Source organism: Callorhinus ursinus, unplaced genomic scaffold (assembly GCF_003265705.2).
Source record: "Callorhinus ursinus isolate GAN/ISIS: 27379988/994484 unplaced genomic scaffold, GSC_fseal_2.0 scaffold9, whole genome shotgun sequence".
Taxonomy (NCBI): domain Eukaryota; kingdom Metazoa; phylum Chordata; class Mammalia; order Carnivora; family Otariidae; genus Callorhinus; species Callorhinus ursinus.
The window spans coordinates 30,760,315-30,783,404 of NW_027397071.1; the positions used below are offsets into that span (position 1 = coordinate 30,760,315).

A 23,090-nucleotide genomic window follows, 5' to 3' on the forward strand; every position below is an offset into this window, starting at 1 on the left:
AGAGTCAGAGGCTTATCTGACTGAAACACCCAGGCACCCCATCTTCTCCAGCTTTAAGTGCTTTTGGAATCCTGTATTGCTGAGAAATGGAGTTTTGCTTTACTTATCTCTGACCTAGGAACCTGATTGGTCAGGATGTGCTTTCAAAGGGGTGTGACTTTTTCAGAACAAGCACTTTTAAAATGAACAAGCACTTTTAAAATTTCTAGTTCTGCTTTTCTGTTGCCCAGAGGCAACAAAGTGGTGATGGGAGATGACTTTATAGGAACTTGGTGGCATGGTTGGTCATCTCTAGGGAAATTCATGAAAGTTGTAGCATGCACATTTTTTATGAGTGGCTCTAGTGGAAAATGAAAAGCCCTACAGTCTTTCTTCCCAGTGCTTCTCAGGATTAGAATGAGCACATCATTTATGTTCTGAGAGCTATGCTTAGAAGGTAACCAAAGTTTCTCTCTGACTTTCTTTTCTTTTCCTTTTTTTTTTTTTTTTGGCTCATGACTTCCTTTAATTGGGGCCTAACTATCCCAGAACCTCAGCTGCCTGGGTCTCTCTCTTTCTCTCTCTCTCCCTTCCTTCCTACCCCTCCCTCTCTCTGTCTCTCTCTCAACAACTCAGCAAATCACAACAAAATCAGTTCATTGTAGGAACTGGAGTAGAAGAAAGAACCCAATGTGGGTTGTTGGGATTGATCTAAAGTCTGCCATCTGCCAGATTGCCCTGTGACACCCCCCCAACACTGAAGTTCAGTCCCTACATGACTTCCCCACTTTCTCGCTCCCATATAAATGTTGGGCAGGGAAATGCTGGATTACCTGGTATGTATTATTAGATCCTTTCTGACATACCTTATTTTAACTCATAATGATAGCTCAAGAATCTGTATGTCAGTCACCAAAAATCAAGAAAATGTGGAAAACTTAAGAAAATTAAGATTACATATAACATGACTTCAAGAGATTACCAGGATTTTTTTTTCTGGTTTACGCACTTTCTGACTTTTAAGATGTCTACATACAGATATAAATGTCAACATTTCTTGGAAAGATGGAACCTCAATATATTTATTTTGTAACTTAAAAAAATTAGCAATATTCATAGACATCTTTAGGCCAATACAAAATTGCCAGTAGGGTTACAATGAACATTTTTGGAGCCATTCTTCTGACCGGTGCTTGTTTTGAAAAACTCACACCCCCTTTGAAAACATACCTTGAGGTTCACAAAGTTTTAAACATTTGTGGCATAAATCCATAGAAGGTTGATTCCTAAATCACAGTTACTCTCCTAGATACTGAGTCCAAGTGCCCTTCAAAAATTTACATTTCCATCAATAGAGTTTTATTGTCATTATTGATAAATAAAACTTAAGAGAGATTTTCACCAATCTTGCTGTTAGTACATTTTTATTGTTGTTAAGTGTTCGCTGTCCTGTTCAGATCCTCAGCCTGTTATTACACTGGGTTGTCTTTTTCATACTAATAACTCAGAGCTCTCTACAGATAATAGGTCGTAAGCTTTTCTGCCTGTTTAAATATATTGCAGACCTTTTCCCCATTCTGTCTTTCAACTTCTCAAAATTGTAGATATTTGTATTAAGATCTGTCAGTCTTTTTCATTGGCTTCTAAATTTCGTCATCCTTAGAAAGACATGTCAAATTTGGGGCGCCTGGGTAGCTCAGTTGTTAAGCGCCTGCCTTCGGGGATCAAGCCCCAATAGGGCTCCTTGCTCCACGGGGGGCCTGCTTCTCCCTCTCCCACTCCCCCGCTTGTGTTCCCTCTCTCGCTGTGTCTCTCTCTGTCAAATAAATAAATAAAATCTTTAAAAAAAAAAGTTCTATTTTGTGCTTCAACCAATTTTATTTTTTTAGATGTATCTAAGTTTTACTTTTGTGTTTGGTTTCAAGGAGGACACTCATTTTCTTTCTCCCCAATGGATTGCAAATTTTCATGATAACAATTCATGGAATCATTCATTCTTTGGAAAAACTTTAGGAATATTAATTGAAACAAAATAGGGTTTCTATCAGCAAACCAAGCAACTAAATTACCTAAAACTCTCTTATGTATCTTGACTAAGCAAGCCTTTTCAGTATATTTTTAATTCAAATTTTCCTACCTGTGTTTTAGACTTTGCATTCTTGTTGTTGTATCGTTTTGATTATATTTGTTGCTGTTGCGGGCATTATTATTAGTTTACCTTATCAGGTACCGGCCAAGGAAATGTTCATGTTGTCAGGGTTATTGTCTCCTTCATTGACTCATTTCTTCCCACCAAATGTTCATTGAATACCTATTATGTGTTAGGTGCTCTGCTGTATGCTGGGGGATTATAGTGGTGAGCAAGACCAGGCCTTCATGCAGTTCTCTTGTAGGGAAGACCAATAAAGAATGTGATCTCAGTTATAAAGGAAATTCAGTGATGGGAGAGGCAGTGGGGAAGGATGAGAGGGAGCCAGACATGCAGAGAGCTGGGGGCAGAGCAGGACAGGTGAAACAGCAAATGTCCAGATCAGGTACTGTTCCAGGGCCAGGAAGGAGGCCGTGGGGTAGTGAGGAAGGGGAAGGGTGGGTATGGGAAGGAGCGGGTAGGAGACTTTTAGGGAATGATAGGGGGGTTGGATTTCAGTCTGAGAGCAGGGGAGAGCCACTGCGGAGTTTTAACCAGGGAAATGATAACTGACTTGGGCTTTTAACCTTACCCCTCTGGCTACCATGTGGGAAAGTGGGAGGCTGTTGAAGTTGTCAGGCGAGAAGTGACAGGTCGTGGACCAGGGAAGCTGCAGTGGATAGAGAGAGATGGGGACCAATCCACGACGTGCTCTGAAGGAAGACTTGATCAATTGGGTGTGAGGATTGAGGAAAAGGGGGAGTCAAAGTAGGGCTCTGGAGCACAAGTTCCTACACTTACCTGCCCATTAGAATCACCTGAAAATCTTATAAAAAATCTTGACGCTCAGCTCATAACTGGGCCCCAGTTAAATCAGAATGTCTAGGGGCTGGAAGCCAGGCACTGAAACCTTTTAAAAGTCTCCTGATGCTTCTACTGTATAGCCAAAGGGGAGAACCACAGCTGAAGGTGACTTCAGCTGAAACATCTGGATAAATGTGTGTTATCACTGCATTGAGCAGAAGGGTGGAGAAAGGGGTAGGGAGGTGGTTGAGAAATCTATTAGACTCGTGGGTGGAGTTTCAAGGAAGAGGTTGGATAAGGGAGCCTGTTCAAGAGAGAGATTTGCTGGAATGGCAAATGTGAAAAGTCCACATCATGTGGGTAGTATTTAAAGCCGCAGGACTGGACAAAGTCTTCCAGAAGGGAGGATTGAGGATGGAGTATGCAAGCGCCCTGGGCTGTGTCCTGAGGCACTCTGGCAGCTGAACTCAGATGGAAGAGGAGCCAGCAAAGGAGACTGGGGAAATGCCCAGTGAGGTAGGCAGAAAAACCAGGGGAGGGGAATGGGGTGTCCTAGAAGCAGAGAGAAGAAGTTGTTCCAGGGATGTAGTGGTCAGTGGTGTCAAATGCTGCCAAGCCCCTAAGCTGCAAGCCTGAGAAGTGGCAACTGGAGTCCACAGCAGGAGAGGGTTCGCCTTGAGCACATCCACTGGGGTAGAGTAAATGGAAACCAAGGGTTTGCTCTAGACAGTCTGAAGCCCAGAGAGATCCTGAGCAAAGTAATTGTTGGATTTGTTCCATCAGATGGCTTTACCTGTTTTTTCCTTCTCATTTTGATAACATGACCTTTTAGAAGCCTCCTGAATTTATGGACTAGGATGCTATTGTCTGCTAAATACCACACATTTCTAAATAAGAGAAATTATATCTGAAATACTAGTTTATTTGAACATAACATTTTTTTTTTCTTCATTCCTGACTATCTTACAGGCCATGACTCCTTAAGAAAAATTTAATTCCGGGATCAGGAAGGAATACTGGAGAGGGTCAGTAAATTGGACTCTTTGGGGGCAGGTTGCAACTTTAGGGGCCCTTAGTTGCTTCATTCATAAAATAAGGAGATGGAAACAGCTTAATCTCTAAGGTAGAGGATTTCAAACTGGGTGCACAGTAGAATAACTTGGGGAGATTTTTAAAAGCCCCGATGGCCAGGCTGCACGTACACCAATTAGGCCAGAATCTCTGTGGATGGAAGCCAGGCTTCCATGGTTTTCAAGTGCCCCAGATGACTGTGTGTGTGGACGATTTGGCAAACAGTGGCCCTGTGTTTTTGTCTAGCTCTTATATTGAATTACCCTATTCTTGGGTGTTAATATATTCCCTACCCTCAACAAAATCAGGAAGAAGGGAGGAATGGATACTGGGTAGGCAGTTAGCAGTGTCTATCAAGGGAGGTCTCAAAATGTACCTTCCAGGTTTCCTTTCACAGGAAGGGAATAATGGATACTCTCCATAAAAATGAGGTAGCAAAGGAAGTCCAGGAAATGCGGAATCCAATTTGGGAAGAAGGTGAAGAGAATTCCCAAATTGATGGCCCTGAATAGGGATTAGGAGCAACAAGTGTGTAGGTTGGAGCAGGAGGATGAAGCTCCAGGAATGATGAGAAGAAACAAATTGACAAGTTGCCCAACTTGTTTGACTGTATTGAAAGGAACGGGTAGATTCAGCCAGTTTGGTGATAGAGTCCCTTGTTAGTATGTTGAAAACTAAGCAAATGGAGAAAAAGGCAATTAATGCCAGAACCTTCTTTTTACAAGAAAGAATAAAAAACGGGGCGGTGGTGGTGGGGTGCCTGGCTGGCTCAGTCCATAGAGCATGTCACTCTTAATCTCAGGGTTGTTAGTTTAAGCCCCATGTTGGGCAGGGAGCCTATCTAAATTACAGTGTAATTACAGTGTACCAGTAGCTCAACTATGAAAAGTATTTGTATATTCACTTTGTAAATTTTAAATATTTATCCAAAAGTTTTATTAAAATTTTATTGGGATGATGAGTGGGGGAGGTGAATGTATATATTTGCTGGTGGGGAGCAGATATAAGAGCTAAAATCATCTTTTCCATGGGAGGACATAAATTGATGCTATCTAAAAGAGTAATAAATAGTGGGACAATATTGAGAAATATTAAAATAAATAACTGAAAGAAACATGAAAGAAGTTGCCTTGGAAGGAGTGAAAATCGGGGGTGGGGTTTGTTACAGTTCCTTTGAAATTATGTACACTATTAAGTTTGAGGGGAAAAAAGATGACATTGCAGAAGGTAGGTGAGACCAGAAGATGCAGAGCTACCCAGATGTAGGTTCCTGGAAAGCTGGTGGTACTTACTGTTCCCTGTGCTAAGGATACGGGAAGGATAGATTTGGGAAGTGGTTCCCCTGCTTCTGCTGTGTCATCCTCTGGGACTAGTAAGAGAGTTGTGAATTAGGAAGACCACTCTGTCCTAGCACCACTGCATCAATACAAGATACCTAAGCAGTGATGTCTGTCAGAAGCTAGGGGAACAAACACCAATTTCTCCCAAGCTAAGGAGTTTATAATAGTATCAGCAGGGATTACAAAAGAACAACCACATCCAAGCTCTGAAACACTAGAGAAGTCGTCCCAAATATTTTTGATAACTTACCCCATCAATTTAAAGAACATCCACCCCCTCTGAATGTATATCTGTATATTGTATGTAGAATCATATATACTATAAAACAGGTAAAATGAACATTTTGGGGGGGGGAGGGACAGAGGGAGAGGGAGAGAGAGAATCTTAAGCAGGCTCCATGCCCAGGGTGGAGCCTGATTTGGAGCTCGATCTCATAACCCTGAGAGCATGACCTCAGCCAAAGGCAGACGCTTAACCAACAGAGCCACCCAGGCACCCCTAAAGAGTTTTCTTGATAAATCTGTTTCTTTTTTCCATATTCTTTTCAGATCAGATATGCTTTTCATCTTTTTTTAAACTCATGGCAAACAAAGTTTGCACAAGGAGAGTTTTCTTGTTGTTAACTTAGGTCCTTATTAGTTTCCCAGTGAGTCTCGTTTTTTTGCCAGGATCTTTATGTCACTTTCCCACCTTGTGAGGGTTGACTAAACTGGATAGTATACCCCAAAAGTGCTTAAATGGGCCCACATAAGCCTTTAGTGTTAGGACTATGCTGAAAATCAGTGAGGCCACCACCACAAGCCCCTATTTTGGGAACTCGCTTTCTTTCCCCCAGGATGCGTTGCCTACCTACGTGAGGCACAGGCATCCTTCGGTCTGACCAAGTGAGGGCAGTTTCGATATGCTAGACAATGATCCCTGTATTAAACCTTGTAAACCTTCACTTCTGTCTTTGCTAGGTTAGTCCAGTTAGCAGCCCTAACCCTTTCTTCCCACATAGCAGTGAACGGTCTTAATTCTCCCTTGTAGGCACACACCCCCTCCTTGGAGGCCACTGCGATAGAAACCAATATTTTCTACCTCTTTTTGAATCATGCAAACTGAACAAGTAGCAGCCTGGGCTGGTTAGCTTATTTGCCAAGCCGATTGTACTAATAGGAACAAGGTACCATCATTGAAACTGGTGTGTGCATTTTTCTGAGGTAAAGGTCAAAAGCTTTCACCGGTTCCCATAGGGGGTTATGACCCATGTGAGATTAAGAATTGCTGGTAACTTGTTTTCTTTTACGTTTTTTAAAACTTCAAGCTTGCATAGACTTTCTTAGTCATTGATTCATTAAAGCTGGAATTGCCCTTGGTCACACAATAGCCTTAAAATTAGCTGACATTACACAGTCCTGATTATCTGAGGGAAGAGTAGGTTTTCTGAATAACAGACAGTAACTTTGATGTGCTTCCTCTCTGACTTCTCCCCATAGTACTGAGGCTTGGGCTTCTTTCTTTCCCAAGTCCTGTTTACTTTGCCATTCTAGCATCTCTCGCTTTTATTTAGCCCATCGTGTGGGTGAATTTCCATTCTATTCCAGATCTTGTTTTTATGTTCACCAGTACTGTGCTTTTTCCATCTGATACTTTGGTCTTTAACAGTGCTCTTTATTAAGCTTATATAATCCAGATCCTATAGTTTAGTGAAACATAAATAATTCATGAGTCATGATTGTTCTTATTTATTTCATGCAATTTCAACTTCACGACTATGCTGCAGCTGATGTGTCAGATTTAGATCTTCATTGATTTCTCTTCCTTAACTGTTTTTATGGTGCAGTTTCTCTTCCCCCGAATTGTGTTACAAGTTCTCCGCTTTCTGTCCTTTTCTCAATCCACTGGTGATTTTCATCATTTGTGATAGAACTTGCAGTGTTTCTCCCGCTGACTTAATTCTTGCTTATAAAGTTGTGATTGAAGCGTCAAGCCTCCTGTACCAAACACCCAGCCTGGTGCCCAGCATAGGAGGGTGTTGGATGAATATGTGTCAAATGCAGGGATGTTTTAGTCCTGTGATACTCTCTTGCCTCTTTTGTTTTTTTTTTTAGTTTTCCTTCTTTTTCACTTTGCACATTTGTTTGTTTGTTTTGCACCATTGTATTTTTGTTACAAAGTGTCCAGTTGTATGTGAGTGTGTATTTAATACCCTTCACCGACCAGGAAAATAGGGCAGATCTACAAATGGGAAAGATCGGGGCAAGAAAGAACCCTCAGAAAAGTAAAGGTTAGCAAGCTTAAGCATTTACATTATCCATGAGATTCCAGAATTCTTGAACCAAAATGTCATTACCTTTTCTTCCAAACTTTGGATGTTATGTTTTTTTGGTAAAGATTTTATTTATTTACTTTAGGCGGGCAGGGGCAGAGGGAGAGGGAGAGAGAATCTCAAGCAGACTGCCCCCTGAGCACAGAGCCCACTCGGGGCTCCATCTCACAACCCTGAGATCATGTCTGGAGCCGAAATTGAGTCCAAACGCTCAACCAGCTGAGCTACCCGGGCGCCCCTAGACGTTATTTCTAAACTTAAGTTGGACTTACTAAAAACAGCCATCTCATAACTTTATTATTCACATTAATTTTTTTCTGTATTTCTATTGATTCCATTTGACTAGTACTATCCTTTATTTCACCAGGTGGCTCCTGTATGCTTGAGGGGAAAGTTTTTCATGCCGTCTTTTCCATTTTTCTTTTTATCCTTCACCGTGCTAGAAGTATTACAGCTGCTCTCTAAGTGAAAAACTTCTGGATGGATAGAGTTCTGTAAATAATTTAACACAATATATGCTGTGTTATCTCTCACTTTGTGAATGTGTGTGTGAATTACCTTTTTTTTTTTAAAGATTTTATTTATTTATTTATTTGACAGAGACACAATGAGAGAGGGAACACAAGCAGGGGGAGTGGGAGAGGGAGAAGCAGACTTCCCGCTGAGCAGGGACCCCCCCCCCCCAGGCGGGGCTCTATCCCAGGACCTTGGGATCATGACTTGAGCTGAAGGCAGATGCTTAACTGACTGAGCCACCCAGGCGTCCCTGCGAATTATCCTCTTAATAAGGTTTCTTAGGGTAATGTTAACATCAGTTACCATTTTTTGAACATTTAGTGGCCAAGTAGTCAAAGAAATCAGCAGCTGAAAGAATTATCTGAAGCCTCTTGAAGCAGCTGGGGCACTGTCTTCTCTGTTCCTGGGGTGCTCAATGCATATTTCAGTTACAACACAGAACATGTTTTATTGTACTTTCACATATTCATAGCTCTCCTTCCCACTGCACTGAGCTAGAAGACAGGAAGATGTCTCTGGCGGAGCTGGGCTCACAAGACGTTCACTAAGTATTTGACCTAGTGCCCTGTGTTTCACACCACTGTTTTCTAGAAGACCATCTCTTCTTTCTTCAGTATGGCGTTTCTCACATTAGAGACCAAGGCAGGGGTTTCCATGCTGTGTTCTGAGGGTTCTATCACAACTTTTCAGTTGCCTTTTTCCTTTTATTAAATGGAAAAAATACTGTGACTTATCAGGATGACTACATTAGCAACACAGATCCTCTGAAGTGATGGTGGTTAATTCTAAATTTAGTACTGCTCAAACATGCCCACGAAGATTTCTTCTGGCATGTTCTCAGGGGTCTGAAGGCTCATGTTGGAGGACGTTGCTGTCAGGCACAGTTAAGACACCATGTTCTTCTGGGAAATGCCTCCCTCCGTGCTCCTTGTCTGGGGCCGCCATGACACGCACCCCCTGTGTGTTCTGATGGGATCCCCCTCTGGCTCTGTGAACCCCTCTGTCAGAGTTAGACCTGTTTCCACAGTGCTTTTCACAGTAGCGTATAGCGTTCACTGAGCTCTGTGGTAACTTGGGAATATGCATTCACGGGCCTCTCTCCTACCGGACGCCGAGCATCTGCAGTCAGGGACGCTCTCCAGCGTTGAGTCCCGAGCACCCAGCTCAGTCTCAGCACAGTGCACAGTTAGGTGGTCCGATCCAATCCAAAGCTGACTGGAGTGGATGCAAGCAAACACATTTTAAGGGTCTCCTCATTCTTTTGAGATTGAGACTCATGTGGTCATTGATTTTTCATTTCTACAAATATTTTTTGTTTTTCCCAAATCGGTCTTATAGATATTTTTACCTGTTCTTATATTTCAATATGCCGAGCATGATCATCTTCAAACCCGTGTCTGATTCTTACGGACTTGGCACTGTTTCTGCTCCCTGTTTCCAAGTAGACTCTTCATGTTGCTTGGTTATATCTTACGACCTGCGGATCAGTGAGTTTTTCAAGTTATATGTCAGAGTGGCCAAGTCTTAGGATGAACCTCTGGAGAGGTCTGAGTTTGCTAGGAGACAGGGCAGTCTCAGTCTGGAGCCCCCTAAACCAAGCAGATGTTCTCTGGCTCATCCAGGTGTGAGGCCCAAAGGGCTGTGTTGTGGGCATCATTTCTCAGGATGAGCCTATTTTTTAAATTTCCTTTTTCTTTTCTTTGGTTTGAAACTACTGTGGCCTTCTCTGTAGTCCTTTAAGTTTGGGGACAGGCCGTTGTGATGCTAGGTACTTTTCTGAGAGGGTGGCTCTTTGGGACCCCCGTCTAAATTTGAGGAGGATCTCCTGTCAGATCTTGGATGGGCTTTGGGCCTTGAGTCCTGGCTCCTTCATTCCCCTTTCCTGGGGCCGCAGACTGAAGCCTAAGTGGGCATGAATGACAGTGGGCCCCCACTTCTCCAGGATCCCCCCAAGACTAGACTGGGAGTTCCTTGCTCTTAAATTTTTAAGTGTTCTTAGAAACAACTTTATTATATGTTTTTTTAATTGAAATATATTTGATGTATAACATTGTACAAATTTAAGGTGTACAACATGTTGATTTGATACATTTATATATTGTAATATGATGGCCCCTGTAGCAATAGTTAGCTCCTCTGTCACCTCACAGAATTATCATTTCTTTTTTGCGGTGGGAATAATTAAGATCTAGTCTCTTAGCAAGTTTGATGTTTATAATACAACATTATTGTCTATATTCACTGTATTGTGCATTAGATCTCCAGGCCTTATTGGTCTATGTTTAACTCCTCAGTCTTTTACAGGTACTTCCTCCACCTGCCCCGCCAAAAGAAGTATGCATTTTATCCAGCATCTGTCTTTTCTCTTTTCTTTTTCTTTTCCTTTCTTTCTAACCTCCCTCTCCCTCCCCTTTCCTTTTTCCTTTTCCTTTTCCCCTTCCTTCCTTCCTTCCTTTCCTCCCTCCCTCCCTCCCTCCCTTCCTTTCTTCTACCCAGCAGGAAAATTCTAAATAACCTAGCCTACTAATTCTGGAAATAGGAGATCTAAAAATCAATTTAAAGATAGAAAATTATTAACTGAGTGTAAGTCTTAAGTAGTCTTAAAATAAGCCTTAAAATACTCTTTCGCTTTTAGTCTTCTTTTTTATTATGTATGTATGTATGTATGTATGTATGTATGTATGTATGTATGTAGGCAGGCTCCACACCCAACATGGGGCTTGAACTCATGACTCTGAGATCAAGTGTCGCATGCTCTACTGATGAGCCAGCCAGGCACCCTCCGCTTTAGTGTTCTTTAAAACTTGTTAGTCGAGGTAGATAATGTAGATCTGAAGTCAGTATAAAAATAGGTCATTTAGATATTTCAGGTGAAAAGTTGTCCCCACATGACCCCCAATTATAAAAACTTCCCTAGAAATGGGTACCTTGAATGACTGGCTGAACTTAGTAAAATTTAATCCTTAAATTTACCATCAAGACACTTCCTGTTGTATGAAGCACAAAGCTAACTCAAACTAGCATAAGCCCTAAAGAGTGTTTATTAGCTTACATTGCAGGTCTTGGGATGAATGGCTTCAGGCACAACTGGATCCAGGAACTCAAGTATTATCATTAGGCTTAGTGTCTATCTTTTGTCTGTTCTGTGTTAGCTCCACTCTCTGGCATGCTCGTTTATGATGGCAAGGTGACTTCCACAAACTCCAGACTCACAGCCTTTGCTTTAAGTCTGCGATCTCCAAACTTTGTTGATTATGTATCCAGTGATAGAAGTTAAGCACATGTTCTCAATGTGTGTATATTTACTTATAAATTATATGTGATTATATACCACTGTTATTCTATATGTTACATTAGTTATTAGTAGAGTTCAGGTTTCTTTTGTTTTAAGATAAAGAAGAAAATAGGGGCACCTGGCTGGCTCAGTCAGTAGAGCTGTGACCCTTGATCTCGGGGTAGTGAGTTCCAGCCCCTTGTTGGTCATAGAGTTTACTTAAAATAAAAAATTAAAGTATAGAATTAATTTCTAAAAAAGATAAAGAATAAAATAGAAGTACTAATACTTTCTGTACTGTCAGTGGATTGTTTTGCATACCCCAATTTGGCAACGGCTTAGTGGACATCTCTCCCATCAGATATAATCACAGTCTTGGGACCACAACTCATTGGTTCTTTTTGGCCTAGCTTGAGTCACATGCCCATTCCTGAGTCCAGAGCTGTCAAAATAGTAAAAGCAAACTTTTCTAATGTGAAGTGACACAAATATCTGAATAGGCGTAGTTAGATACTATTTTAACTTTTTAAAGGTATTTACATTTTTGAACCTTATTCTCATTGCTATATTATCAAAAAAAGGGCATAATCATTCAGTACAAGGTTATAGAACAAAGATTCTCTATTTTCATAGCAATTTAATTCCATTAGTCAATACTCAATTTCTGTGATGTCATACCCGGTGTATCATGAAAGTATCCTATCTAGTTTTTGTTAATATTCCAGTGACAGGTGAATGCTATATATTAAGATATAAGAATTGATGACTCTTGCAAATAAAATCCTGTTCTTAGAAATTTTGACAATGGCCATTTTGAACAAGTTGGATAACTGTGTGGAAAGGCAAGTGATAGAGGGTCCTGAATAATTTTCTGATTTCTAAAGAGAAGAGGAGGTCACTGGTTGAAGGGAGAATTTTGCCTATAAGAATGGGTAAAGAACATGAACAGAAATATTATTCAGAAACTTTCTTTTAAAAAAATATATATTTGAGAGAGAGAGAACAAGTGGGGGGGACATGGAGGGAGAGAGAGAATCTCAAGCAGACTCCATGCTGAGCATGCAGCCGAACACAGGGCTTGATCTCATGATCCTGAGATCATGACCTGAACTAAAACTAAGAGTCAGACGCTTAACTGATTGAGCCACCCATGTGCCCCTCAGAAATTTTCTGATGAACAAGATGTTCTCTTTATTTAAAAATTGGTCTTCTGTGGCAGAAATGCAATGGCTCATCTTGATTCTGAGGTGAAAGAAGAATGTCTGAGGGAAGACCTGAAGTTTTACTTCATGAACCCTTGTGAAAAATACCGAGCCAGACACCAGATTCCATGGAAGCTGGGATTGCAGATTTTGAAGATAGTCATGGTCACCACACAGGTAATTCATATTATCAGTTTTTTTCCCCCTTATCCCAAGATGAAATTGTTTTCATGTGTTCCACCCTTGACTTTTGTTCTGAAAAGTCCACACTCAAGTTCATAAAACTACAAAATTATGTTGACTCTGGAGGGCAGATGGTAGGTTGAAGTTCAGTTTCAATGATGACCTTGTTTTAGTAAGGGCTTCTGAGGCCATCTTCTCATGGGTTCTGTAAATAGAGATGAGTAGTAGGTCTATATAATAGCAGATCGATATGGGGTGGGGTGGGGTGGAGTTCTATATCTGAATGAAGCACACAGACTGGCAAAATCTGCTCAATCCCAAGTGACGGTGTTCTTGAAATTTCTCATCTTCTTTCAAATACACTTTTGAAATCGCATTTTTTACCGTTTTGACTTGAGGCTTGACAGAATTCTGTTTCCCTTCCCATCAGTAGCTAAGCTGGTAAGTAAATACTTATGCTCAGGCCTGTCAGGAGCGTATGAGGTCTACATTGGGATCTTCTGTTGAATTTCATATTGTTGAGACTTTACTCCCAGGATCACACCAGCCATCAGAATTGTCATCTAGTTTTTGAAACTGTGGTTTGGAACCCGTTTCAGGGAGGCTCCATTTGAAATGTGTGCCCTTCTAAAAACACTACCAATTTGGGGTATTTGGCTCCTTTGGCAAATCATCGTCCTATTATCAATGTAAAGATGTTTGTAAATATGTTCTTTCTGGAACACAAAAATGAATACCTTTCTAAAAATACCTTCGTATAGTTTTAGAAATGAGAGGAGGTTCCTCTTGTAACTGAAGTTGCATCTTTATTCTGTGATCATAAAGAGGTCTTTTCATTGTATGTCATGCTTTCCACTACACCAAGTTCTAGGGTAACCAAGTTGCTTTAAAAGAAACAGCAAAGTTGAAAAAAATCCAACAAAGTTGAGATACAGGGACCCCATTAAATGTGAATGCTTGGCTTTTTCCATTTAAAAATCTTTTCATTTTAATTCTTGGTTTTGAAGTTTTAATTTTGGCATCCTATAAAGTAGGTACATTATTGGCATTACTTGGAAGGAGGAGAAATAATGTCCCCTTTCTCATTTGGTTAATTTTAATTGTTTCCCAATTTCTTCTCTGGACAAACCAGCTTTCAGTTCAGCTTCTTGATCTGTTAATGTTACTAAAACTCCACCTCATCTAGGTATAGAACATCCTGATCTTTGACTTAACTTCTTTGTCCTGACGTCTAGTAAATCTCGTGGATTCTTCCTCAAAACTGTGTCTACTTATGGGCGCCTGGGTGGCTCAGTTGGTTAAGCGACTGCCTTCGGCTCAGGTCATGATCCTGGAGTCCCGGGATCGAGTCCCGCATCGGGCTCCCTGCTCAGCAGGGAGTCTGCTTCTCCCTCTGACCCTCTTCCCTCTCACGCTCTCTATCTCTCATTCTCTCTCTCTCAAATAAATAAATAAAATCTTAAAAAAAAAAAACTTTGTCTACTTATGCTTTGCCATACTCACTATCTTCTCTCTCTAGCACAGACTCTTATCTCATTAATTTAAGATACTTGTGAAGCACCTCCCATGCTGTGTGTCCTGCTGGAAATACAGCTAGGAATAGGTCACTGCTGCTGAGAGGTAACCTAACACGTGGCATAGCATTCGCCATGTGCCAGGCACAGGTGCTCTCTGCATGTTCATTCATTTCATCCTCACAGCAACCCTGGGAGGCGGGGTCAGTTATTGCTCCCTTCTTGTGGATGAGGAAATGGAGCCAAAGAGAATAAGTAATTTGCTTATGGCCATTCAGTTGGTAAGTGGTAGAGTTGGATTGGAGCCCTGCGGTCTGGCTCTAGAGTCTGCACTCTTACCCTCAGATTGGTTTTCTTCCAAACGTGGGTCCTGTCCTCAGTTTGCAGTCTAGGAATACAGACAAGTTAACCGAGGCTGCTTCCAGATTTTGTCTTATGCCTACCTTCCTTATCCACACCCACACCAGTGTGTTCAATGCTAATATCAAATGAATTTTTCTTAGAATGCCTTCATTGGGTCACTCTCCTGCTCAGAAACTTTTGTGGTCCCCATTTTCCCACAGAAGAAAATCTTGATTATGGAGCTTGAAATTCAGATTTCCACAGTCTCCTTCGACTTGCCTTTCCAGTGGGTTTTCATCTATTTCCTCCCCAATCCCAGCCAGCACCCGAGGATGCACCCGGGGATTCTCATCCCTGCCCTGTTTGCTCCACCAAGTCCAGACTGATTCTTTCTCCATCATCTTGCAGGTGCCCTTGGAAGTCCCCCACCGGTCCTGCCTGACCACTCACCACGTGGTTTTCCTGGGGACACTAGTACCTGTTGCTGTCTATCTCACTGCTTTTGCTTTTAATAGACTACTTCTGGGAAAAGATAATTTACTTTTTGTGTGGGTATACCTTGTCTTCCCTAACAGTGTTGGGAGGGATTAAACTCTTGTCCTGCTGGAGGACCATTCTAATAAGTTTTGCTACAGGGATGATATCTAATTGGGGCAGATTTCTCAAATACCTTTCTTTCTTTCTTTCTTTCTTTCAGATCCCACTTGTCCCTCCTCCTCTTTTTCTGTCTCTTAGCACTCCATCCTCACGTCTAACGGGATGGGTGGCATTTTATCAGGGTTGATGAGGAGGAAACTTTTTTTAAAAAAGACATTCCTACTCTGCATTCTGCAGTAATTTATAATCTTGAGAGAGGTGTCCACATTTTTTTGCCAGTTCTACTTGTTCCTTCCCATATTTTTTGTATATTATTAGAGCAGTATCTTGTTTTTATCTGGTGCAGAATATTTTCTCCTACACTGATTTCATAATCAGTCTTGCCCTCACAGTCTTTGCCAGGCTGCACTTAATGTGTAATTATTTTTCTGTCTTATATCATAGTCTCGGCAAATCTTAAGATCCAGTTAGTGGGGCAAGAGTGCATTTTTCTGTCAACCATTTGACCAAACCCATCATCTTACTCTTGCTCCATAGGGAATATTTGGTTCTGCCATAGCAGGAAGGGGACTTATGATCTCCTCCTGAGGGCTTCTCTTCTCTACTAACAGATGCTTTGGAAAATCCCAACCCTGACCTGATGCTGGGCCATATAGGTGGATCTTAGCTTATTCTAGGAATAATGGAATGGAGGAAATTTCTTGTTCCTGATGCGAGATGGGGGTGGTTCCAAGCAGAGATTACACCTTCATGTTCTCTCATTCCCAAAGTTGAGTTGATGAGCTTTGAGTTTAAATAAGGTGGTAGCCTAAAATATCAGCAGATAGTATGCCACTTTCTTGGTCAAGTTATCCATTCCCCATTCAGATTTTTTTGGTGTGTTTTTTTGTTTTGTTTTGTTTTTTTAGCTCAAGTCTGACTGTGGGAGGAATGGGTCGAATATCACTGTTTCTAGAGTTAAGTTGGCAACATCTCTGTTTGAGAGGTAGTGTGGCCAGGTGGTCAAGAGAAGGAATATGTAAGCCTAACAGACCTCACTCTGACACTTTCTAGCTGTTCCAACCTGAATAAGTTCCCTGACTTCAGTTGCACGTGTATAAAATGGGATTATATTCATCAACGGATTCAGTATTTGACCCTGGCATTGTGATGGGCACTGTTCCAGTTCCTGAGTAGGGGGGAAAATGCCTGTCCTTGTGAAGCCCAGTGTAATATCCCCCTCATAGGGTGTTGGCGAATTAAACTTTTTAAAGATTGTAAATTTTAGGCATGGTCCCTGATATTCAGTAGATAGGAGCTGTTATTCAACACCATGCAACTTGATCTTGCCCACATCATATCCCAACTCAGGGCAGAATAAGCACTCAGCAAACTTTGACTGAAAACTTAATTCATGTGTGTGTATACCAGTTATTTTTTTCTCATTTGTGCATCAGTATTTAATAAAACCTTGAAACAATCGTGTGTGTATTGGTTCCCTAGTACTTTTGGCTTTCAAAAAGCAACGTGACCTTTTCTAGCATCTCCTACAGCTACCACTGACAGATGTTGTGTGCTTGGAAAAACCTTTAGCTTCCAGTTGCTTGATTTCTAGCACAGGTTGGATGATGTGGGGTTTCTTATCTGATATTTTCCTTAGACTAGCTGGGTTTTAACAATTGCTCAATCCTTTGACTTGGTATTTGAGGAATGTGACCTGGTGAGGCTCAGATGCTAAAGAGTGTCAACTAAGTACAGTTCTCAAACAGTAGTGGCAGTTCTCAAAAGCTAGCCCTTAAATTCTTTTCTTGTAAGAAGAGTCCCAAAGGCAGATTCTTCAACAGAGGTAAATGGTATAGCACAATAGAGTGACTTTGGAGTGAGACCTGACTTTCATTCTAGTTACAGGACTTAGGGCAATTTAATGGGGCTACATCTCAGTTTCCACATGCATAAAGTGGGGATTAACCATAGTGATGTCACCTTAGAGTTGTTGTGTTAGTAACGGAGATAAGTGCTTGTAATGTGGTTCATTCAGTAAGCACGTGGAGTATAATAGTTGCTGAACATGGTAGCTAGTATTTTTAATTATTCAGCCTTTTCAAAAAGTCAGACAAAAACTTAAAAGCTAAAAAATATAAATCACTAAAAAATAATACATACATTTGCATATGCAGATTACCGTGTGTTTATCTGAAAGGGTCATTAGTTGAGGTCTGGTTCAGTGCCATGCAGTCTCTCATATCCAACCGTGGAGTGACAGCACATAGCAGAAATGCCACTGTCATCTAGTCGGACTGGCTGATTTTACACATGAAGAAACAGAATCCCAAATTGCTTTGGAGACTTGGTGGGATGAAGATTTAGGGCACAATTTTTGGACTTTTATTGTCTTATGAAGCAGATGAGGAGATCAAATAGGTAGATGGGGAAGGGTGTGTGGGACAGAGCTTATAAAGGTCTGACTTGTCTTCTGCCATTGCGTGCGTGTGTGAGAGAGAGAGACAGAGAGAGAGAGATTGTTGGTGTGTGTATAATTTCCTGGGGTTTTTTGGTACACATTTAGTGCCTGCTAATTTTCCCCACTTATTGGATTCCAAGATGGGCGGGAAGAATACATTCCCTCCTGGTAAAAAGAGCTCTTGGTGCCTAAGCTTGGACTAGGATACAGTGTAAGGAAGAATAAGTGGGAGTTTTATTGCAAGAAAGTGGGTGCTTGCTGCCAGTGAATGGGTTTGAACTCAGAGGGGTAAAGCAAGCCCTGTTCTTCTTTCTGGCGCTTTGATGCTATTGATCTTGGAGTGGGAACTCCTAGGTGTAAATCTTAGATAAGAGTTCTTGCAGAGCTGGAATCATTGAATTTCTTTGACAACCCTTACCTCTTAGCTGGAGTAAGTATCATATAGTCCACTTTTCAAAAACATTCTTAAAAGCTATCTATAAAACATAGCTGTGATTTTTAAAAATATTTACAATTTCTAAATGTTAAATCAACAAAAAATGGCTTACTACTCTATTGAGTACATCAATTTTTTAAAACAATAAATTTGAAATCCAACTATACAAAAAATGAATTCTGACTTCACTGATTTGGATTTCTCCTTTTTCTCTTTCATTAAAGACCAGTAAGGTTGGTAGTCACTGGGAGTAGTAATTTCCCCTAATTTTACGCTATTTTGACTTGCTGATGTAGTTTGATGAGGCTATTCTTTTTTGGTACTTGTATTTTGACATTAATGTGGTTAGTAAACACTTGCTGAGGTTTGTAGGCGGGGGGGTTGATGATAATAAGAATGCATTTGCCTGGTAAATGGAAAATTCACAGCTTCCTATTTGATTTTCTTTTCTAGCTTGTTCGTTTTGGTTTGAGTAACCAGATGGTGGTTGCTTTCAAAGAAGAGAACACTGTTGCTTTTAAGCACTTGTTTTTAAAAGGATATTCTGGCACCGATGAAGATGACTACAGTTGCAGTGTGTATACTCAGGAGGATGCCTATGAGAGCGTCTTTTTTGCTATCAATCAGGCAAGTGTTTTGTTCTGAATGACCTGCACTTGGAGAATATGTTGATACTTTGTTGTTTTAGCAAAAACAAAATTATACATGTATTAAAATATCTTAATTTAAATTTTGCATAGTGCCAAAAAATGTTCATTGCTATTTCTCTAGCTACATTTCCACATGATAGATTTTGCTTAAGTTTTTTCTTAAAGATTTATATTTTTTTATTTATCCCTTTACACCCACTAGTTTTGGGAGATTACTTTCCCCAAGTTCAAATTGCCAAGAGTGGATTTATCATCTCAGAAGTTTTGGTAAATGAGATACCAAATCTAAGACTCCAGAGTCTCAACTTTGATGTCTTAGCATTAATAAGCCTAGCTGAATCTTGAGAATATAGAGTAGGATGTGATATAGTTGTATCTAAGCAGGTATTGAGAAACCAGATTGATAGGCCTGAAGAAAGCATTTAGGGGGAGAGAAATCATTATTCTTATTTTTTCTTTTCTCATTCATTCAATAAATATTTGGGTGCCTCTGATATATGAGGTACTGTTCTAGACACTGGGAATGCATCATGAATAAAATGGACAAAAGCCCTGTCTTATAGAACTTCATTGTAGAGGAGAGAACCAGACAAATGAAAAGAAGTGAAATGTATAGCACTGAATGCTAGCGCCCTGAAAACACCACCAAGAAAACATGTTGATAAGCAAAACTGAGCTTATTGCTTACAGAGGTAAGGGAGATGCTCCCTTGATCGTTCTCATTAGTGCCTTGGCTGAAGAGGGCAAAGTCCAAATACAGATTTTGAAGACTGATGTAGGGTGGGTCTTTCAGTGTGAGGGGAGCTCAGTTAGAATTGGGTAAAGATATGATGTAATAGTTTTGTATTGGTGGACACAAGAAGGTGAGGGTTTGTGGGGAGAGGGGCATGGTTTCAAAGAGTCTTGGATTTATTAAACTAAATCTTCAAATTGATTATCTGTCTAAATGAGTTGTTTTAGATGTTCCTGAAATGAACAATAGAGTTATTTGTAACTTATGTTTCTGAGCAAAAGTTTTCTGGAATAGGGGAGCCTGGGTGGCTCAGTCGGTTGGGTGTCCAACTCTTGATTTCTGCTCAGGTCATGATCTCATCTTCGGGTCCTGAGATCCAGCGCCAGATGGGCTCTGCGATGGGACTCAGAGATGGGCCCTGCTTAAGATTCCACCCCCCCCAAAAGTTTCCTGGATTAATAAAGTCAGGAAGTGGGGAGCTAGTAAAGCCCTCTTAGCCCTCTTAGTGCAGATAGGCAAGTGGTAAAGTCATGTGATGAGAGCTGCTTTAAGTTCATGTAAGCAAAGGCCAGTTGTGTTAATGTGAGCTGTGGGGTATGGTTGGCTTGGGTCTTCAGTGGTGTGTCAGAAAGTGATAGATGCTGTGAAATAAAGCAGGGGAGGAGATTGCCAGTGCCTGGTGGAGCCTGTGTGCTGGGGATGGATGTTTGCAACTTGCACTGGATGGTAAGGGAAGGACTCACTGAAGAGGTAATTTTTGACTCCAGATCTGAAGGAGTGAACCTAGTAGTTAGATAACACGGGGTTCCAGGCAGGGGGATGGCAAAGGCCCAGGCAGGAATGTGCCTGGCAAGCTCCAGGAACCGCCTGGAGGCCCGTGTGGCTTGGGAAGGTGGGGCTTGGAGCCAGGGGACAGTAGTCTGCTGTGAGTTCAGAGCACCTCGGCTTTGGCAGTCAGTGAGGTGGGAGCATCTGTCAGCAGGTTTACTTTAGCTCTGAGTTCTGTGAGGCAGTGTGTTTCCTGCCCAACCATGAGAAAATTACCTTGTGGTATTTTACACAGGGGGGTTCTAGTGAGGGATCTCAAATAAACAATTTAAAATAGCTAAAAGTGTATTCCATATGCTGTAACTTCTGATGAAACTCTTAAAAGCTAATATATTTTTTTAAACTATTTTTAACAGTATCGTCATCTAAAGAACATATCCCTGGGGACCCTTGGTTATGGAGAAAATGAAGACAATACAATTGGCTTAAAAGTCTGTAAGCAGCATTACAAGAAAGGGACCATGTTTCCTTCTAATGAGACACTGAATATTGACAGCGATATTGAAATAGGTAATGCACTGATAATTTCATTTTATGCCTTTATCATCTTCTGTGGTAAGAACAAACATCCCCTCAGGTGCTGACAACCCAAATGGAACGACATTGCTTTTGTGACAGCTAACTTAGTTGGAGGCTTGAACATACACCTGCAAAGGGCTTTGTCTCAGGGAACTGCGGGTCTACTGAGATAGGACTGGGGAGCATTTGTGGAACTTCTTGGTACAACTCAAGATTGTTGGGGGTTGAGGTAAATGGACGGGTGTTTCCTGTTTGTTGAGGTTTTTCTCTCCACGAGGAGGCAATTAGGCTTTTGGGAAAAAAAAAAGAGTATTTATAAATGAAATAATGTATGTTAAAATGCTGGGTACTCTTGCAATTATATGTTAACTACATTAATGCTCTTCAAAGACGAATTGTGGTTAGTGACTCATTTTCTCCTCGAGGAGGTTGCTTAGCAAAAAGTTAATATCTAATCAAGTAGAATTATTTTGTGCCACTCTGTTAAGAATTTAAAAACACATTATATGTAAGTGCAAAGTGGTTGACTTAAGGCTCCAGGGGTTTTGTCATTCATTCAATAAATCTCTGGTGTAGAACCTATCATGCCCAAGGCACTTCCTGTTTTATGTACTGGGGTTATGTACTACCAAGATTAATCAGTCATGACTCCTCAAGAAGCTAACAGTTCAGGAGTGGGGGTCCTAGGAGCAGTTTAAATGTGGAATGGTTTTATTAAGAAGAGAGCATCACACAGTTCATTTGACCAAACTTCTTATAATCCCATCTTAAGACGCTTTGGTAAAATAATCAAAGAACATGTCTGTAAAATAGAGATTCTGAGTCTGTTTCCCCAGGCTGCCTGTTGAGAATCTCTACATGAGTAAATGTGTCCCATGCTCTTGACTCTGAAAGATGCAGCCCATAAGCCAGCACCACCAGGGGCCTCAGGGTGCTTTCAGAAATCATCTAGGTTGTCAGCAGCTTGGTTCTGTGGCCAGCAGCCTTGAAGTGCCCCTTGTCCTCTTAAAAACGTGTGACTTAATTAGATGCATCTTACAACTATTTTCCAGTAATTCTTATGTTGCTTTCCTCAACTGATTTTTCTTGGAAAATAGATTAAAGAAATGTGGCCCAAGTCAGTGTCAGTGGCTAGGTAGGACAGACAGTGCCAGAGAGCAGGATTTATTGCCTGACCTCTGGGCAGTGGTGTTCTTGTTCATTTTCCTTCTATCAGAATATGGAATAGTTTTAACCAAATGGAGAGAAGTTGGTGATTTTCTTTTTTACTTTCTAATAATTTCCTTTTTTCCCCATTTTTTATTGTTATGTTAATCACCATACATTACATCATTAGTTTTTGATGTAGTGTTCCATGATTCATTGTTTGTGCATAACACCCAGTGCTCCACGCAGAATGTGCCCTACTTAATACCCATCAAGTTGGTGATTAATTTGACTTTATTTTAAGAGAGACTGCTTTAGCAAGTTAATTGTATTTTTGACTTTTGAAATGTAACTCGTCCAGGAGAACCCTTTGACATATCTATTCAGAAGATGTAAAGAATATTCTTAGAATGCTTGATACTAGATCTTAGACTTTGTGTTCTCAGATATATTGCAGGAAGCCCGCACATGATAGGAATAGGGCTTGGTGAGGCATTATAGTTTATGTAGGTGAATTAGCAGAAGCTGTTCTAGATTACCTATTCATGAATTTTGCATGATCTTTATTATTAAGAGAGTCATCCTTTGGTGTGCTAAATGCAGAGGTCACCTTCCATGCCCACTTCCTTGGTGGGTCTCTGTTTAGTTGCACGGCCGATTGTGTAGTTCAAGCTAAGGGTTTCCCTTAAATCAGGCTGTGGGCATATCATGGCTCTAGACCTATAGCTTTACAGTTTAGCCTCAGTGGGGGGACTGTTATAAATCCTGTTTTTAATAAATGTTTTACAACATTTAGATGGCTATCATTCTAATACAGTAGTGCTTCATTTTCTATAACACAGATTTTGAATTCATGTTCTCCTTTCCACATATTCTCAGCCTGAGATGTCATGAGCACTTCATCATTTTCCCTGTTGTTTTAAGAACACGTAAACTCTACCTTCCCTTTATCTCTAAGACGTCATTATTTCATTGGCTGGAATATTCTGCCCTGTAGATGAGATTCTTTGAGGGACATCGCTGCTCCTCTAATACCAGTTTGTTCTATCTGAGGTTTGATGTTTTACCTAAAGGGT

The 23,090-nt window shown here is 40.8% G+C and overlaps 1 protein-coding gene across 2 annotated transcripts in view; it reads left to right on the forward strand.

Moving 5' to 3' along the window:
• The window catches only part of MCOLN2 (mucolipin TRP cation channel 2), a 54,347-nt gene that overhangs the window by 3,854 nt on the left and 27,403 nt on the right, over positions 1-23,090 (forward strand). Inside the window, exons 1-4 of one of the 2 annotated variants that reach the window (XM_073896393.1) lie at positions 3,288-3,427; positions 12,644-12,803; positions 18,592-18,765; positions 20,706-20,859. In XM_073896393.1, the coding sequence (XP_073752494.1) occupies positions 12,651-12,803; positions 18,592-18,765; positions 20,706-20,859 (481 nt within the window). In that variant the 5' untranslated portion in view covers positions 3,288-3,427; positions 12,644-12,650. Of the gene's footprint in view, positions 1-3,287; positions 3,428-12,643; positions 12,804-18,591; positions 18,766-20,705; positions 20,860-23,090 lie in introns of those variants that run through there. The other variant, XM_025872103.2, reaches the window with a different exon arrangement.